This window comes from Panthera onca, chromosome C1, assembly GCF_046562875.1.
Source record: "Panthera onca isolate mPanOnc1 chromosome C1, mPanOnc1 haplotype 2, whole genome shotgun sequence".
Lineage (NCBI taxonomy): Eukaryota > Metazoa > Chordata > Mammalia > Carnivora > Felidae > Panthera > Panthera onca.
In genome coordinates this window covers 128,515,530-128,534,027 of record NC_138346.1, presented here as the reverse complement: position 1 = coordinate 128,534,027, position 18,498 = coordinate 128,515,530, and the positions used below count along the sequence as shown (strand labels likewise).

At 59.4% G+C, this 18,498-nt stretch overlaps 1 protein-coding gene across 3 annotated transcripts in view; it reads left to right on the top strand.

Annotated features, from left to right (window-relative positions):
* The first annotated feature begins 2,334 nt into the window (after positions 1 to 2,334).
* The window catches only part of CELSR2 (cadherin EGF LAG seven-pass G-type receptor 2), a 27,339-nt gene continuing 11,175 nt past the window's right edge, over positions 2,335 to 18,498 (top strand). For 2 of the 3 annotated variants that reach the window (XM_060625169.3, XM_060625168.3), the window contains exons 1-15: positions 2,336 to 6,233; positions 10,571 to 11,218; positions 13,141 to 13,363; positions 13,778 to 13,893; positions 14,070 to 14,158; positions 14,536 to 14,693; positions 15,121 to 15,284; positions 15,438 to 15,563; positions 15,928 to 16,094; positions 16,374 to 16,661; positions 16,745 to 16,919; positions 17,154 to 17,295; positions 17,454 to 17,574; positions 17,970 to 18,153; positions 18,330 to 18,431. In XM_060625169.3, the coding sequence (XP_060481152.3) occupies positions 2,891 to 6,233; positions 10,571 to 11,218; positions 13,141 to 13,363; positions 13,778 to 13,893; positions 14,070 to 14,158; positions 14,536 to 14,693; positions 15,121 to 15,284; positions 15,438 to 15,563; positions 15,928 to 16,094; positions 16,374 to 16,661; positions 16,745 to 16,919; positions 17,154 to 17,295; positions 17,454 to 17,574; positions 17,970 to 18,153; positions 18,330 to 18,431 (6,046 nt within the window). In that variant the 5' untranslated portion in view covers positions 2,336 to 2,890. Of the gene's footprint in view, positions 6,234 to 10,570; positions 11,219 to 13,140; positions 13,364 to 13,777; positions 13,894 to 14,069; positions 14,159 to 14,535; positions 14,694 to 15,120; positions 15,285 to 15,437; positions 15,564 to 15,927; positions 16,095 to 16,373; positions 16,662 to 16,744; positions 16,920 to 17,153; positions 17,296 to 17,453; positions 17,575 to 17,969; positions 18,154 to 18,329; positions 18,432 to 18,498 lie in introns of all 3 variants that reach the window. The other variant, XM_060625167.3, reaches the window with a different exon arrangement.

Sequence of the window (18,498 nt, the reverse complement as noted above, 5' to 3'; positions counted from 1 at the left end):
GTGCACAAAAGACTTGGAAGTTTCCTTTCAGCTTTTGGGAGGTGGATGCTGCTGAGGAGGTGACAGTGGATGGAGAGGCAGCTCTGTCTTGTGCCCCTGGGGGCAGGGCAGGGAGAAGGTTAAGGGCTATTTGCCAAATGCGCTTGGAGATGAAAGGAGAGGTTCATCACATCCCACAACTGTCTACTTTTGGGTAGAAAGGCCACTGACCCAGAGGAGGCTTTCTGTTCCTGTGCCTTCCATGGCAACCCCTGCCTCAGTGCTAGGTTCCAGAACCGGGATCCACACATGACCCAGAGCCAAGGCTGCTGCTCTCTCCCACCCAGAAAGCTTAGTTTAGTACAAAAGGAGAGAGATGAATGGAAAGCTGCAGTTTCCCCACGTGTTGGCTTAGGCCTTCATCAGAAATGAGAGTCTCATTACCCAACCCTGATTCAAAGGATAATTAACAGATGGTATAATTTCCGAGCATTCTCCGTGCCACATGGCTATTAGGTGAAGAGCAAAATGCCCACGCAGCCCCAGATCCTCCCAAACCAGAGTCAAAGCAAGTCCAGAGAGGCAGAGCCCTGCAGAGGCCGCTTAAGCCATCCCTCTGCTTCTGGAGCTGCCTTTGGCCTTGCCCAGAGGAAGAAAGCTCATCTTCAATCTAGGCGAGAGCATTCCCAGGAGCCACGGGTCCTCCTCCCACTTCCTTCTCCCCATCCTTTCCATCGCCACCACCAGAAATGTAGCCTAACCCTAATCCCTCTTGCTGTCCCCAAGGCCCATCTCCTTTCCTTTCCCCTGAGGAGAAAGTGATATATCAGCTCACCCTAGGCATCACTGTGTGGTCACACTGTGACCCTGGACCCCAGGTCCCTGAGAGGGGATTCATGTTTCCCTCTACTGTGACCAGAACGAAGCGTTGGAAGGGAGCATCTGGTTCAACGCTTTTCAAACTAGGTTCCTCCAGAGCACAAGCCCCACAAGGTGGCCCCGGGATGTATTGATGGGCAGAGGGGCGGGGATAGGGCAGAGCCCAAACCTACACTTCATCCCAGGAACACTACTTTTATCTGTTTAATATTTTGGACTTCTACTTCAATTTCATTTGAAAAAGGGATTCTACTGCTAATTTAACTTGTGGAAACCTTATATAGGTACCTTATTCAATCCTCTCATTTTACAAAACGGAAATTGAGGTACAGGAATTTGACCAAGGTCACACAACCAGAGAGTGGTGGGACTGAGACTAAAGCCCTACCCTCCTCCCCAGGCCAGCCCTCATACTACCTGGCCAGGCCCCTTGCAGTCTCTGCAGTTGGCCCTATTGTCCCTGAATAGGTGTCTCTGGGTGGGAGGTGAGACAGGGAAGCTCCTTCCAGATCACCCTCACCAGCCCTGCCTGGCTTTTCTTCATGGCCCAGTTTCCATGCCTGGGCCACCTCCAGAGCTCCTGGAATCCTACACACCCCTTTCAAGTGCAAGGCTCAGTCTGCAGGCCTACACTGTGCACCAGGTACGGCTGTTTGTTCATCACAAAGCTGTGGGTGGAAGGAGGGGAACAGCAGCTGGACAGTGATGGGGAAGGAGGGAGGGGGGCAAAAGGTCATCTCTCCAGACAGGAGGCCCTATGGGGCAGTGAAATCCACTGGTCTAGGATCTAGGAAGCCTGGGTCCTAACGCTTGGCTCCATCCCCAACCAGCCTTGTGACCCAGTAAAAATTTCAGCCATTCTGGGCCTCAGAAGCTGGTGATATTAGTGTGTTTATACCGACTGGCTTTGGCTTTGGCAGTCCCAGCTTACCGCTCCCTACAAAGTCCAAGGGTGTCCAAGCCCAGCAACTGGACCCCAAGGGGCATCCTAATTAGACCACAACTTGGATTAGGGGTGGGGATGGGGGTCTCAGGACTCTGTGTTCCAGGGAGGTGGGGTGTCACTCTGGAATATGGGGGAGGCTTTATACTGTTGAGCAGGCCCCTTTTAGCTCAGCCTGACCCAGGACCCGAGGGCTCTTATCAGCAGCCGACCATGGTGACTGGTGTGAGGTGGGCCCTTGGTCTCTGAGAGCCCTTCAAAATATTTTTGAAAACCTGTAAGCATACTTAGGGCACAAACACCGTTATTCTCATTCTCTGTCTGGCTTCTGATTGTTAATTCTTCTCTAATTTGTGGTAGGGATCTGGCCCCGGCCCAGGGGCAGGCCTGGGAAGGGATTGGGAATGGAGGTCTGGCCAGCGGGAATCCTAGGACGTCGGTGCGTAGGAGGGCGCCGGGTGGGGCCCACCTCCTTCGGTGCGGCTGGCGTTGCCGCTTTAAGGCGGCGGCGGCGCGAGCAGGTCTATGGTAATGAGCCGCCGCCGCCGCGGCTGCCGCCGCCGCTCTGCAGAGCTCGCCCGCCCGCCGGGGAGGCGAGGGATCGTGGTGGGGCTGGGCCCTTGGCCACGGAGACAGCAACAGCCTCGGCGGGGACGCGGGGCGCGAGCGAGTGGCGCGGGGCAGTCGAGGACGGCCGGGGTCCGGGTGCGTAGCTCCGCGGGCTCAGGTGGGCGATCCCGCGGGGGCGAAAGGGGCACCTCGAGACTCGGGAAGTCGGCAGGGCCAGGGTCGCGCGGGGCCCGCGGGCGCAGGTGGCGAGAGCCGGGCACGCAAGTGGAGGCGCGGCGCCAGCCAGTGGTGGTCGGGGTGACCCGGGCGCGGGCCGGGATCGGGGAGCGGTGCGAGCCCGGGTGCGTCGGAGAGCTCAGCGCCGGGCCCCGCCGAGGCAGCAAGGCGCAGGCCCGAGGGGCGCACGAGTGGCCCCCGGGGACTGGCGCCCCGGCCTGGGCATGAGGCGCGGCGGGGCCGGCTGGAGCCGGAGGAGGAGTCGCCGCCGCCGTTGACCCGGCCGGCCGGGAGCAGGGAGAGATGCAGAGCCGGGCAGCCCGCGCCCCCCTTCCAACGCTACTGCCGCCGCCGCCGCCGCCGCCGCCGCCGCCGCCGCCGCTGCTGCTGCTGTTGCTGCTGCTGCTGCTACTGCCGCCACTGCTGGGAGACCAAGTGGGGCCCTGTCGTTCCCTGGGGCCCGGGGGACGTGGCTCCTCAGGGGCCTGCGCCCCCGTAGGCTGGCTCTGTCCAGCCTCAGCCTCCAACCTCTGGCTCTACACCAGCCGCTGCAGGGATGCAGGGACGGAGCTGACTGGCCACCTGGTGCCCCACCACGACGGTCTGAGGGTCTGGTGTCCAGAATCCGGAGCCCACATCCCCCTGCCGCCAGCGCCTGAAGGCTGCCCATGGAGCTGTCGTCTCCTGGGCATTGGAGGCCACGTTTCCCCCCAGGGCAAGCTCACCCTGCCCCAGGAACACCCGTGCTTAAAGGCCCCACGGCTGAGATGCCAGTCCTGCAAGCTGGTGCAGACCCCGGGGCTCAGGGCAGGGGAAAGGTCAGCAGAAGAGTCCATGGGCGGGCGTCGGAAAAGGAATGTGAATACAGCCCCCCAGTTCCAGCCCCCCAGCTACCAGGCCACAGTGCCTGAGAACCAGCCAGCTGGTACCCCTGTGGCATCCCTGCGGGCCATTGACCCAGATGAGGGTGAGGCAGGCCGGCTTGAGTACACCATGGATGCCCTCTTTGATAGCCGCTCCAAACATTTCTTCTCTCTGGACCCGATCACGGGGGCTGTAACTACAGCCGAGGAGCTAGATCGTGAGACCAAGAGCACCCATGTCTTCAGGGTCACGGCACAGGATCATGGCATGCCCCGACGCAGTGCCCTGGCCACACTTACCATCTTGGTGACTGACACCAATGATCATGACCCTGTTTTTGAGCAGCAGGAGTACAAGGAGAGCCTCAGGGAGAACCTGGAGGTTGGCTATGAGGTGCTCACGGTCAGAGCCACAGACGGTGACGCCCCTCCCAATGCCAATATTCTGTACCGCCTACTGGAGGGCCCCGGTGGCAGCCCCTCTGAAGTCTTTGAGATTGACCCTCGCTCTGGGGTGATTCGAACTCGTGGCCCCGTGGATAGGGAAGAAGTAGAATCCTACCAATTGACAGTGGAGGCAAGTGACCAGGGTCGGGACCCCGGTCCACGGAGTGCCACAGCTGCTGTGTTCCTATCTGTGGAGGATGACAATGACAATGCCCCTCAGTTCAGTGAGAAGCGCTACGTGGTCCAGGTGCGTGAGGATGTGACCCCAGGGGCCCCGGTACTCCGGGTCACAGCCTCAGATCGAGACAAGGGCAGTAATGCCTTGGTGCATTACAGCATCATGAGTGGCAATGCTCGGGGACAGTTTTACCTGGATGCCCAGACTGGAGCTCTGGATGTGGTGAGTCCTCTTGACTATGAGACAACCAAGGAGTATACCCTACGGGTTAGAGCACAGGATGGTGGCCGCCCCCCGCTCTCCAACGTCTCTGGCCTGGTGACAGTGCAAGTCCTGGATATTAATGACAATGCCCCCATCTTTGTTAGCACCCCTTTCCAGGCTACTGTGCTGGAGAGTGTCCCTTTAGGCTACCTGGTCCTCCATGTCCAGGCCATTGATGCTGACGCTGGTGACAATGCCCGCCTGGAATACCGCCTTGCCGGGGTTGGGCATGACTTTCCCTTTGCCATCAACAATGGCACAGGCTGGATCTCTGTGGCAGCTGAGCTGGACCGGGAAGAGGTTGATTTCTATAGCTTTGGGGTAGAAGCCCGAGACCATGGCACCCCAGTGCTCACTGCCTCAGCTAGTGTCAGTGTGACCATCCTGGATGTCAACGACAACAACCCCACCTTTACCCAACCAGAGTACACGGTGAGACTCAATGAGGATGCAGCTGTGGGCACCAGTGTGGTGACAGTGTCGGCTGTGGACCGTGATGCCCACAGCGTCATCACCTACCAGATCACCAGTGGCAACACCCGTAACCGCTTTTCCATCACCAGCCAGAGTGGTGGTGGGCTGGTGTCGCTTGCGCTGCCATTGGACTACAAACTTGAGCGGCAATACGTGCTAGCTGTCACTGCCTCTGACGGCACACGGCAGGACACGGCACAGGTGGTAGTGAACGTCACTGATGCCAACACCCACCGTCCCGTCTTTCAGAGCTCCCACTATACGGTGAATGTTAATGAGGACCGGCCAGCAGGCACCACGGTGGTGCTGATCAGTGCCACGGACGAGGACACAGGTGAGAATGCCCGCATCACCTACTTTATGGAGGACAGCATCCCTCAGTTCCGCATTGATGCAGATACAGGGGCTGTCACCACCCAGGCTGAGCTGGACTACGAGGATCAAGTGTCCTATACCCTGGCCATCACTGCCCGGGACAATGGCATTCCCCAGAAGTCTGACACAACTTACCTGGAGATACTGGTGAATGATGTGAATGACAATGCCCCTCAGTTCCTTCGTGACTCCTACCAGGGCAGCGTCTATGAGGATGTGCCCCCTTTCACCAGTGTGCTGCAGATCTCGGCCACTGACCGTGACTCTGGCCTTAATGGCAGGGTCTTCTACACCTTCCAAGGAGGTGATGATGGAGATGGTGACTTTATCGTAGAGTCCACATCAGGCATCGTGAGAACGCTTCGGAGGCTGGATCGTGAGAATGTGGCCCAGTACATTTTGCGGGCATATGCAGTGGACAAGGGGATGCCTCCCGCCCGCACGCCTATGGAAGTGACGGTCACTGTGTTGGATGTGAACGACAATCCACCTGTCTTTGAGCAGGACGAGTTTGACGTGTTTGTGGAAGAGAACAGCCCCATCGGGTTGGCCGTGGCCCGGGTCACAGCCACTGACCCTGACGAAGGCACCAATGCCCAGATCATGTACCAGATAGTGGAGGGCAACATCCCTGAGGTCTTCCAACTGGACATCTTCTCTGGGGAGTTGACCGCTCTGGTGGATTTGGACTATGAAGACCGGCCTGAATACATCCTGGTCATCCAGGCCACGTCGGCTCCCCTGGTGAGCCGGGCTACTGTCCACGTCCGCCTGCTTGACCGCAACGACAACCCACCAGTGCTGGGCAACTTTGAGATCCTTTTCAACAACTATGTCACCAACCGCTCAAGCAGTTTCCCTGGGGGTGCCATCGGCCGTGTGCCTGCCCATGACCCTGACATCTCAGACAGCCTGACTTACAGCTTCGAGCGGGGGAATGAACTCAGCCTCGTCCTGCTCAATGCCTCCACGGGCGAACTGAGGCTGAGCCGGGCATTGGACAACAACCGGCCTCTGGAGGCCATCATGAGCGTGCTAGTGTCAGGTAAGGAAGGGCCCAGGTGGTGTCAGGTGGGGGCGGCCATTGGAGGAGGCCCTGGGCAGCCGTCCAGGGAGAAGTCTTGGACTTACCTCTCTGCCGAGAGGCTGGCACAGAGGTTGAGGGGTGAGAAGCAGCTTGGGAAGGAGCCCTGGGAATCCTGGCAGCTGGTGCAGGCCCCGCCTGCCACCCCAGGCTGGGCTGGGCTGCTTCGGTTGGCTGCCCCCTGCCTACCACCCTGTGACGTGGCAGGGCAAGTGTGGTGAGGCTGCCCTGGCTATGGCTGCCAAGAATTGTAAGAAAAAAAAAGAAAAGAAAAAAGGCACGTGGAAGACTGGGGGGCCAGGAGAGCTGGGGGAGGGGTAGAGAGGACTGTGTTGTGTGTGGGGCAGGGAGGTGAGCCGGTCCCCTCAGCACCCCTTCACGCCCGGCAGGGTATTCTTGTGATCTCATAACAGCCTTCTGACAGAGCAGAGGGCTGTGGGGCACAGGGTTGCCGCCGAGGGGTCAGGACCCTGCTGTCGGGCCTCTTCTGGCCCCTTCTGGCTCCCGGCTGAGCCCCAGACTGGCTGAGGGGGACTTTGTCTAGTGCATTCTTTTCCCTCCAGGCAGAAAGAGCCTGGCCTGGCTACCCCTTCAGAGCTCCCGCAGGAAGTGAAGCCAGAGCTCATTGTCTGTGTCCAAACAGACCCCACTGTCAGAGGCCATGGTTCGGGGTCCAGCTTGGGGGAGGGGCTGCGGTGAAGCCAGGGCCAGGCTGAGGCCTCCTGGGCCGCCTTGCCACCCTGTGGGCTCTTCTTAGGATGCTAGGCCTTCCTTGCTGTCTGTGACCAGCCTGGACTCAAGGAATGGGGTATAGGGACCAGGATGAGCAAGGGGACTGGTGGTCTTTGAGGGTAGAGCCCCCTGCTCCGGTGGGGAGAGAACAGAGTCCTGGGGCGTGGGAGCCTGGCCAGGACCCAGGCTAGGCATTCCTGCTGCTTGGCCAAGCGCTCAGCCTGCAGACTCCCTGGACAGAGGGTTGGGGGAGGAGAGTTGGGGGGGGCGGCATTCTGTCTTCTCTGTCAGCTATGAGGAGTGATTGGCAGTGGCAGGGAGGGAGCCAGCCCCAGGTTGCCGAGTCCCTTCCCCAAGCCTGGGAACAACTGGCACCCCCATGAGGGCCCCTTGTTAGAGACACCCTAGGGATGGATGGCCCAGGATACCCCATTCTAGACACATAAGGGAAGAGAAGAAAAGAGTCTGGCACCCCTCTATTGCCACCTCAGGGAGTCTGGGCCTAGAGGGCAATGAAAGACCTGTGAGATGCAGGGTGTGGTCAGCCCCCTCCCCACTCTGGGTCCTTCCTGGACAGATGCCTCCCCTGCCCTACTCCCTTAGGTGGCCACAGGAGCCAGGGGATAAGAGATTTTAGAGGTCATGGACAAGGCTCTGTGCCTCTTGAAGCTTCAGTTTCCCTCCAGGAGGAGGAAGTGAAGGGCTCGAGCTCCTGTATCCTGTACCCTTCTCTGCTGGGAGAAGCAAGCTGTGGGGAGGGATGGAAAAGAAGGGCCTCTGCTTCTTGTCCTCCCCACAGCCTGTCCTAGGCGAGTATGGCAGGACACTGAGGAGGCCCCACCCAGCCTTCAGGCTCCTACCTGGGCAGAACCCCTGACCACAGCTCCCTAAGAACAGAAGGGAAGGCCTCAGGCTGGCCCTCCAGCCCTGGCCCCACCATGTCCCTTAAGCCCTGACCCTTGGAGGCAGTCACCACGGCAACCCCAAAGTTAAGGGAGGCTGGGGTGAGGGGGAACTGACTCCCACTGCCTCTTTGTTTTCCTTCTCTTGTTCTTTGTCTCTCTTTCTTACCCGCCCCTGCCCACGGGGGCCCTCCTGCTCTGCCCCACTTCATTGCCCTCTCCTGATCTCCTGTGTGGCTCTCTCCTCCTTTCCCACTTTCTCCATTGCTGGCTCTTTTTCTGGGTCTTTGTTTTCCCCTGTTTGGTCTCCACGTTCATGCCCCTCTGACTTCCCTGCCTCTTGTCCCTGTGGCTGAAGCTGCCCCAGCTTGGGCTGGATGGCTCTTCTGAGGCCCCAATTCTCCCTGCCTCTTTCTTACTCTGCTGGAACACACAGGAACTCTTGTGCGTGGTCTGGTCAGCTCCCAGAGCGGCAGACCCCCACCCACTCCCCCTCCAGGCCTACCGCTTCCACTGGCACATCTGCCAGGGGAAGACAGGTTTGGAGTCTGATTCTGCCACAGTCTGGGACCTGGGGCCCCTGTTCCCACCCTGCCTTGACACCTGAGGGGTGACCTAGGTCAAGGCAAGGGAGAGGAACAAAGAGGAAGGACTGTGCAGTAGGTTGACTGCTGGGGATGAGGGACAACAGAAGAGGGGGCAGGTGGCCACAGATGGTAGACCAGATGGGAAGCAACAGAGACACATTGGGTGAGGGGCATGGGCGGGGCCTGGGACAGCAGTGGGGAGACACAGGGAGGAGTGCTTGTTTCCGGGGCTGAGTGGTGGTGAGGTTTCTCTTGCTCACTGGCTTTGACTGCCCCCTCCGCTCCCTAATCAGTTAGGGGCTCTGTGTGGACTCTTCGGCAGCTTTCTGCCTGGAAGGACTATCCCATCAAGGAATCACTGGGCAGAGGCACCAAGTGCCTGAGAGCCCCGTGCCAGCTCCCCACCTCAGTGCAGGGTGGTCTGAAAGAGGGAGAAAAGTAGAGCCTGAGGTCATAAATCTGGGCAGGCCTCCTGGAGTAGGTGAGCTTGGGGCAGGTTAGAATAGTAGGAGGACTGTGGGTAGGTCAGGTAGGAAGGCACAGCGTGTTTGGTAGCTCTAGACGAGAGTAGGAGGAGCAGAAGTGGGGAATGACAGGCAAGCTTGCTGGTGAGAGCAGGCAGGCTTTGGCAGTCTGCGATGAGGCTGGAGGGCAGGTGGGTGGACCAAAGCCATGGCTGAGATGGGTGTCTGCCTTCAGCCTTCCCTGGCTGAGCTGAGCTGCCTGGTGTAGTTAGCCACCTCCCATAGGTACGGCAGAGAAGCAGAATCTATTCCCAGGTCCCTCCCCTAATCCCACCCCACCCCAGAAACACCATCTTCTGCCCTGTTCCTATTAGGGGTTCCTTCTTAATATCAACTCAGGGCCCCTCCTGCTGTGTTTAAAAGATCATTTCCTCACTATGGAGACATCAGCATCTTAGCATTTACCGAACACCTACTATGTGTAGGACATTGTAGTAAATTTAAAAAATGAATACCATTTACAGCCCTGCCAAGCCATTTCCTCCTCCCCACTGGCCTCCAGCTTTCATTTTCGAACTAAATAAAAGTCAATGTCATGTATATGTGCATTCAGGTGTGCATGGTATTTCTGGGCTTAGAGTGTGGGTGGAGTGAGACACTAGAGTGTGTTAGCACCTAGCTGTTTATAAGTGAGTGTGTGGCCTGCAGTTGTAGCAAGCATTTGGGTGCAATGCAGTGAGCCAAGCGGGCGATGAATAGCTAGAGGCCCAAGGCCGGAGGGGACCCAAAGCCTAGTGGGGCTTTTCTGGGGTTTCAGGTTGGAGAGCTGCCCAGGCCCTTCCATCTCTGCCCCCACCCCCATCTCTCACAGCACCAGGGCAATGGGTGGTGCAGCCCCTGGAAAGGTGGCTCAGCTGGATTTCCTGGGGTGAGGCCTCCCCAGGCTATCTTCAGCAGCCCAGAGAGTTGGGCGGGAAGAATGCTTTGTGTGGGGCGTTGCTATGGGGATAGCAGGCCTGCGCCCAAGCAGCCATGGGGCTCAGTGGGAGGGGGACTGGGTGGCCCACTGACCCAGTTCATCCCTCACTCTGCCTCGGTGGGGGAGGAGGGAGCACAGCCAGGGTCAGGGTTATGGTAGTGTCGAGGTATAGAGGCTGAGGGGGTAGGATGATCATTTTTGTGGGTATCTCATGGTGCTCTGGGCCCTGTAGAAAGGTAAGAAATAGGCAAAATTGGGTTCTTGTGCAGGGAAGTCCCAAATTTGGTGTAAGAGAGTAAGAGTCATGGCTTGGACAGGGGAAGGTGCACAAACATTAAAAGACATGCTGTTCTTCACAGTGCAGGGTTTTTGTAAAGTATGCAAAGAGAACTTGTGAAAAATGGAATCACCTTAAGTGTGGGTGGGGGCCGATCCAGCAAGGTGTGACTTCCCTACATGTAGTCTCTTAGGCACTTTTTGCCACTGTGGCAACTGGGCAATTCAGTAGTGTGTGGGCTGGATTTTGGCTCCCGCTCCCTTCTTGGGGTGCTCCTGCCCAAGGCTAGGTCTCCGGCTTGGCACCCCTGCCCTCCCAGCCCTGTGCCGGGTCCTGACCCATGTCACTTATCCGCAGACGGCGTGCACAGTGTTACTGCCCAGTGCGCACTGCGTGTCACCATCATCACGGACGAAATGCTCACGCACAGCATCACACTGCGCCTGGAGGACATGTCGCCAGAGCGCTTCCTGTCCCCCCTACTGGGTCTCTTCATCCAGGCGGTGGCCGCCACGCTGGCCACACCCCCAGACCACGTGGTGGTCTTCAACGTGCAGCGGGACACCGACGCCCCCGGTGGCCACATCCTCAATGTGAGCCTGTCGGTGGGCCAGCCGCCTGGGCTGGGGGGCGGGCCGCCCTTCCTGCCCTCCGAGGACCTGCAGGAGCGTCTGTACCTGAACCGCAGTCTGCTCACTGCCATCTCGGCGCAGCGCGTGCTGCCCTTCGACGACAACATCTGCCTGCGCGAGCCCTGCGAGAATTACATGCGCTGCGTGTCGGTGCTGCGCTTTGACTCCTCCGCGCCCTTCATCGCCTCCTCCTCGGTGCTCTTCCGGCCCATCCACCCCGTTGGGGGGCTGCGCTGCCGCTGCCCACCCGGCTTCACCGGCGACTACTGCGAGACCGAGGTGGACCTCTGCTACTCGCGGCCCTGCGGCCCCCATGGGCGCTGCCGCAGTCGAGAGGGCGGCTACACCTGCCTCTGTCGCGACGGCTACACGGGTGAGCTGGAGGGGGTGGCGGGGGGGAGGTGTTCTGGAGGGCTAACGCTTCAGTGCAAGCACAGATCAGGCTAAGGACCGGGGCTGCCTCGTTCCTTTCCAGAATAAGGCAGGCACAGGTTACACTGGCCATCTGCAGATCCCACTTGCTCCTCTACAGCGACGTACTGGGGAGGGAGGAGGGGGGAGCCCACCTTCTCCCAGCACTCCCCAGCCCCATCCCAGGCAGCGTAGTAAGTGAGGTCAGCGCGCCTGCTCTAGAGGCAGCCGGCTCGGGTTTATATTCCAGCTTTGCCACTGGTAGTAGTTGTGTGACCTCGGGCAAGTTACTTAACCTCTCTGTGTCTCTGTATTTTTAAATGGAGATGATGAATTGATTTACCTCACAGCGTGGTTGTAAGGATTAATGTAATTAACTTAATACATGTAAAGAGCGAGCCCTTGGAAGGTGTTGGCTGTGATTTAAGAGACCACTGGACTCAGGCTACTTGTTCTGAGTCTCACCTCACAGTTTGACTAGACCTGAGGCTGGGCCTGGAATCTGGTCTCCCCCACCACTGAGCGAGTTACCTTTTTGGGCTGCAGCCCATACTTTTCTTCCCAGGCGTTGAGAAGAAGGCATAGAAAAAACTGGAGGGGTTTGGGTGCGGGGTAGGGTTGTTTCAGAAGGTCTGTGTACCTTTGTGACCCTGAGCAGAATAGCTCCACCCCTGCGCAGGTGCTGGGAAAAGGGTCAGGCCTCCCAGTTGGCCTGTGACCTGGGTTTTTACACATCCCCTCCCCAGCCTCTGCTTTGTGCTCCTGACCCCGCCCTGCATGCTCCTGTTTCTCCTCAGGACACCCCCTTCTCTCCTCCCTGGGCCCTTCCTTCCCAGATAGGTTAGGCCTACTCTCTCTCCTCCACAGCCATGCCCACTGGCTCTGCCAGCGTTGGCGGGCAGACCCCACCGCCTTTCTGCTGCATCTTCCTGCCCAGAACTTGCCAGACTTGACTCCTCTCAGTCTGCTGTGGGTGGGGGTGGAGGGGAGGGGAGGGCTTGGGGGATGGGAGGGGAGTCTTTGTCCAGGAGGATGGGGAGGGGGGCTTAGAGTAGGCGAACAACAGTTTCCATGGAAACAAGAGCCAGTCACTAGGCACAGGAGCTGAGAACCTATCTCTACAATCTGGGAATGGGGAGGGAGAGAAAGGGGTGGATTTTCCCATCTGATGTTGTTGGAATTTTCAGTTCCTCCACTGAAATCCTGGTCTGCTCCCAGGGCTCAGTTCCCCAATCTGTCAGCATCTCCCAAGTGCACAGAGGGCCTCCTTCTGGGCCCCAGGACTCAGGGCCGGAGTTCTCTGCCCCATTCCTGGGAGTCTCCAGCTTCCCACACCCCTCACCCACCACCCATAACTCTGACAACCGAAGTGGAAGCCTGGTCTCTTCCCCAGAGAGGGAAACTGATCTTGGCGCCTGACAGAGACAAAAGCACCAGTGGGAGGGTGGGAGGAAGGGGGTTTGGCACCAGCCCTGGTGTTGTCCTGTAGGCTCTTTCCTCCATGCACATCCATCCCTGTGGGAACAGAACACCCCCAAGCTTGCTTGGAAGCCAGGACACCAAAGGCTAACTAGGACCTGGGCCTTATGACCAGAGACCCCGGCAGGCCTGTGCACTTGAGCCCCAAAAGGAGTACAGAAGGGCCTGGGAGCTTCAAGGAACTCGCAGGGGAGCAGTATAATGGGATGGTGGTGAGAATGGCACGGTGGGCCAGACACAACACCCCGGTTTCCTAGATCTCAGAGAAGGTGGGCACATGAAAGGAGGTGCAGATGCTTGGGAGAATTTGGGAGTGTTATGGGAGGTATCGCTGGGTGAGGAGCCGTCCCAGTTACTCTACCCTCTCAGGCACTTGATATCCGCCCTGGCTTTCCCCTTGCCCAGGTGAGCACTGCGAGGTGAGTGCCCGCTCAGGCCGTTGCACCCCAGGTGTCTGCAAGAACGGAGGCACCTGTGTGAACCTGCTGGTGGGTGGCTTCAAGTGCGACTGCCCATCTGGAGACTTCGAGAAGCCCTACTGCCAGGTGACCACGCGCAGCTTCCCCGCCCGCTCCTTCATCACCTTCCGTGGCCTACGCCAGCGCTTCCACTTCACCCTGGCCCTCTCGTGAGTGGCTGGGCCCTGAGCTGGGGGGAGGGAGTGTGGCGGGAGCCTGGGGTGTCTCCCGTTCTGCACGCAAGGCGAGAGGTCAGGCAGCGAAAGTGCTTGGAGCAGGTTGTTGGCAGAGCCAGCTCTGCACTTGAGAGTTGCTTGTGCGCTCTGCCAGCAGACATTCCTCACCCGCCAGGGTCCACTTGTCACTCTTCCTACCCCACTTTTGAGGGTGGGGAGTCAGGAGGTCAGGGTTCTGGTTTTAGTTCTGGTTTGGGCTCATCTTCCACGTTCCAGCTCCACAGCCCATAACCTTTGCCAGGTGTCAGCCCTCTGGAGTGTCCTGAGTAGGATCAGGGAGGGGCTAGTTAGGTGGCTGGGGTTAGGCTGGTGCCCCACTCCCTGCCCCCATCTCCACCTCCTGCTCAGGTTTGCCACCAAGGAGCGTGATGGGCTGCTGTTATACAACGGACGTTTTAACGAGAAGCATGACTTTGTGGCCCTCGAGGTGATCCAGGAGCAGGTCCAGCTCACCTTCTCTGCAGGTGATCCCGGTTGCCCCATGTCCTTGCCCATCTCCCAAAGGCCCTATGTGTCGTGGCCCCTGACCCCAAGCCACACGCCCTCCCAGCCCAACCTGGGCCCAGTCCCAACTGTGAGCACACCCTCCCCATTCCCAGCCCTCATCTGACGTCCCAGCTCACCTGGGTCCTTTCCCCAGGGGAGTCGACCACCACTGTGTCTCCATTCGTGCCCGGAGGGGTCAGTGACGGACAGTGGCACACAGTCCAGCTGAAGTACTACAATAAGGTGAGTGTGGGAGGGGGTCAAGGAGCTGGAGGGTCCTGTCCTTGGCTCAGGTGCTCAGATCTAGGTGGTGCTTCATCCAGGGGGGCTGGTAATGGGTGGCACTTCTGACGGAAGAGGGGGGGGAAGGGGGTGGGAACTTGCCACTTTGCTGGGGTGTCTCCCTTCCACCCGGCAGTACTATATGTCCCCTGTCCTGTTAGGCACACACTCCAGCAGACATTGAGGAATGCAGTCGAGCACATATGTCACGTGAACACACGTGTGCACACCTGTATATATGTGTGTACAGAGCGGTGTCAGCATGTGCTGGTGCCTTTGTGCCCGTGAACCTAGTGAGCTTCTTGAACTGTTTCTCTTCTCTGCCCTTCCCTGTCCAGCCACTGTTAGGTCAGACAGGGCTCCCGCAGGGCCCATCTGAACAGAAGGTGGCTGTGGTGACCGTGGATGGCTGTGACACAGGAGTGGCCCTGCGTTTTGGAGCTGTCCTGGGCAACTACTCCTGTGCTGCCCAGGGTACCCAGGGTGGCAGCAAAAAGTGAGCAGGGGAGAGGGCTGAGGGATGGGGTGCAGTGTGGGGCCAGGCAGGGAGGGAAGGTTGAGACAGCGGGCCTCAGGGAGCCCTGAAATGGAAACCAATCCAGATGGAGGCCTTCCCTCATCTTGCTTCCCTTAGCCCCTGCTCAGGCTTCTGCAGAGGTTTGGGTTGGGGAGCGGGAACGGCAAGGTTAGGCGATTAGGGCAGGGTCTCATGGAGCGGCCTGGGGGGTGCGGGGGGGATGGTGGGTGTGAGATGGGAGTGGCTCCAGGTTGGGATGCCCTGCTTTCTCTGTGCTTTCTCCAGGGCCCCTTGGGCTCCTGCCTGGGCCCTTCCCGCCTCTGGCCTGGTGGCAGGGAGAGGGGAGAAGGAAGAGCCAGAAGCTCCCCCGTTTTGCCTCACGTTGCCATCATTTCTGCTCCCGCAGGTCTTTGGATCTGACAGGGCCCCTGCTGCTGGGTGGGGTACCTGACCTGCCCGAGAGCTTCCCTGTCCGCACGCGGCACTTTGTGGGCTGCATGAGGAACCTGCAAGTGGACAGCCGGCACGTAGACATGGCTGACTTCATCGCCAACAACGGCACCGTGCCTGGTACGGGGACCCGGGGCAGGGGCAAGGCCAGGAACCCAGTGCAGAAAGGAGGGCTGGGCCTGGTATGGGGACATGTTGGGGGTTTCAGAGGCCCTTCTGGCTACAGGTTTTCTGTCTGGAGCCCCGACCCGAGCCCCTTTCTCTCCCATCTAGGCTGCCCTGCCAAGAAGAACGTGTGTGACAGCAATAGTTGCAACAATGGGGGCACCTGTGTGAACCAGTGGGACGCGTTCAGCTGCGAGTGCCCTCTGGGCTTCGGGGGCAAGAGCTGTGCCCAGGGTAGGAGGGGCAGCCAGCAGAGGCTGAGGCCCGAGAGCTGTCAGCAATGCTGGGAACACTGGCAGGGTCGGGGCAGGCGCTGGGCAGGGCCCAGCCAGGCTGGGCTGTAGGTGGAAAAGCGTGTCTGGGCAGAGCCCTGAGAGGGTAGCACTGGAGACAAAGGGCCCAGTCAGAGGCAGGCCTGGGCACAGCATGGGGCAGGCATAGGACAGGTAAATGCTCTGGAGGGTGGGGCCAACGAGGGGAGTGGGCACTAGGAGGGGCAGTGCCCTGCCTCCCACAGAGCCACCACCTCTGAGCATCATACCCCCTGGGGCACTTGGCTGCTCCACCCCTCAGAATCTGCCTTTATCTGCCTCCTCAGAAATGGCCAACCCGCAGCGCTTCCTGGGCAGCAGCCTGGTGGCCTGGCACGGCCTCTCGCTGCCCATCTCCCAGCCCTGGCACCTCAGCCTCATGTTCCGCACACGCCAGGCCAACGGTGTCCTGCTGCAGGCTGTCACCAGGGGGCGCAGCACTATCACCCTGCAGGTGATGCAGGGAGGGGGTAGTGACCAGGGCTGCTGTAGCCTCCAGGGGGCTGGTCAGAGATGGCTGGGCGGGGTCTATTCTTGTCCCCAAGGAAGAGGCCGCTAGAGCTGTTTGTTGGATCACTGCTGCCATCTATTGGCCTCAAGGGAAAAAACACCTTTTCTTCTCTGGCCTCAGCTGGGCAGTAGGATGGGTTTGATGGTCCAGGAAGGACGGCAGTGGGCTAGAAGAGATGATTAAGGCAGTCTGCTGACCTCTTTTCTTTTCTCCTGCTGCCAGCTGAGGGAAGGCCATGTGGTGCTGAGTGTGGAGGGCACAGGGCTCCAGGCCTCGTCTCTCCAGCTGGAGCCAGGCCGGGCCAATGACGGCGACTGGCACCGTGCACAGCTGGCGCTGGGAGCCAGTGGGGGCCCTGGCCATGCCATCCTGTCCCTTGACTACGGGCAGCAGCGGGCAGAGGGCAACCTGGGCCCCCGGCTGCATGGGCTGCACCTGAGCAACATTACAGTTGGGGGAGTGCCTGGGCCAGCCGGTGGGGTGGCCCGCGGCTTCCGGGGCTGTCTGCAGGTGAGCCTCCTCCCCTGCCTCCCAGTCCTCACCACCTGGAGGCCTGCTCCACAGAGGGCCAATACCGCTTCCGTCCCTCCCAGGGTGTGAGGGTAAGCGAGACGCCCGAGGGGGTTAGCAGTCTGGATCCTGGCCGTGGGGAAAGCATCAATGTGGAGCCAGGCTGTAGCCTGCCGGACCCCTGTGACTCGAATCCGTGTCCTGCCAACAGTTATTGCAGTGATGACTGGGACAGCTATTCCTGTAGCTGTGATCCAGGTATGCTAGGGATCCAGGGAAATGGGGCAGGTTGGTGGGTGCCCAGGGTCTCATTTCAGCTCTGCTGTGTGACCTGAGGTGGGTCATATGACCTCTCTGAGCCTTGTCTCCTGCACTGCAAAGCCATAGCCAGCTGGTATGATTCTCAGACTGGAAGGTGGTGGATGAAGGCAGGTTTGAAGAAAGTGCCAGGGGAGGGTGGGCTTTGAGTCTCTCTCATCCTTATGGTCCCAGGTTACTATGGCGACAACTGTACTAACGTGTGTGACCTGAACCCGTGTGAGCATCAGTCCGTGTGTATCCGAAAGCCCAGTGCCCCCCACGGCTACACCTGCGAGTGTCCCCCAAATTACCTTGGGCCATATTGTGAAACCAGGTAAGTGGACCAGGGCATGACCGTTGCCTGTCTCTGGGGTGTCCCTCAGAGCACCATGAACCTGGGTGAGCCACAGCCACAGTCAGAAGGGCCACACAAGGCTGCACCAGACAAGGATGGCAGAGGGAGCTCATGTCCGCCTGGGCTCCTCTCTGCAGGATTGACCAGCCTTGCCCCCGAGGCTGGTGGGGACACCCCACGTGCGGCCCGTGCAACTGTGATGTCAGCAAAGGCTTCGACCCAGACTGCAACAAGACAAGCGGCGAGTGCCACTGCAAGGTGACAGCCCCCACCTGGCCTCCACAGTGGCCTCCTGGGCCCTTAAGTGGAGAAGGCCTTACTGCAGAGAGAGCTCAGGGTGTGCCCTTGCTCTGACGGGGTGGACAAGGGCCCCGTGCTCTGATGTGTCTGGGGTGTGGGGGACCCAGGATGGATACTCTACCAGTGAACTCTAGGCTGGCCTCACTGGTTGTTTGCAACCAGTTCTGACTGGTTGGCATCTCACTGATGGGCTAAACCACAAATTGTTACCAGTTAAATATTTTGAATACCATTCCTGGGGGGACCTGAACTCAGCGAGCCTCCCTCCAGAGGGGCCACAGCTGAAAGGATCCATGAGCATCCAGGAGAGAGAGCCTGAGCCAGTGACCCGCATCCTCTGTCCCCCCTCTCAGGAGAACCACTACCGGCCCCCTGACAGCCCCACTTGCCTCCTCTGTGACTGCTACCCCACGGGCTCTTTGTCCCGCGTCTGTGACCCCGAGGACGGCCAGTGTCCATGCAAGCCAGGCGTCATTGGGCGCCAGTGTGACCGCTGTGACAACCCTTTTGCTGAGGTCACCACCAATGGCTGTGAAGGTGGGGCTCCCATGCTGGGTCGGTGGCTCTCCTGCTGTGTGCCAGGTCCCGATGTCCCAGGGATGCCAGGAGCAGGGGCTGGTTGCAGTCCTGAGGCTGCTGAGGGCGGGCTGGGAGCCTGAGCAGAGCTGCAGGGGGACAGCTACTCCTGGGTGACCCTGTGTGTTTCCTTGCAGTGAATTATGACAGCTGCCCACGGGCCATCGAGGCTGGGATCTGGTGGCCCCGTACCCGCTTTGGACTGCCTGCTGCTGCTCCCTGCCCCAAAGGCTCCTTTGGTAGGTGCTGGACTTGGCCTCTCATCACTAGGACTGGCTGCAGATCCCGGGACCTCTCTCTGGTCTC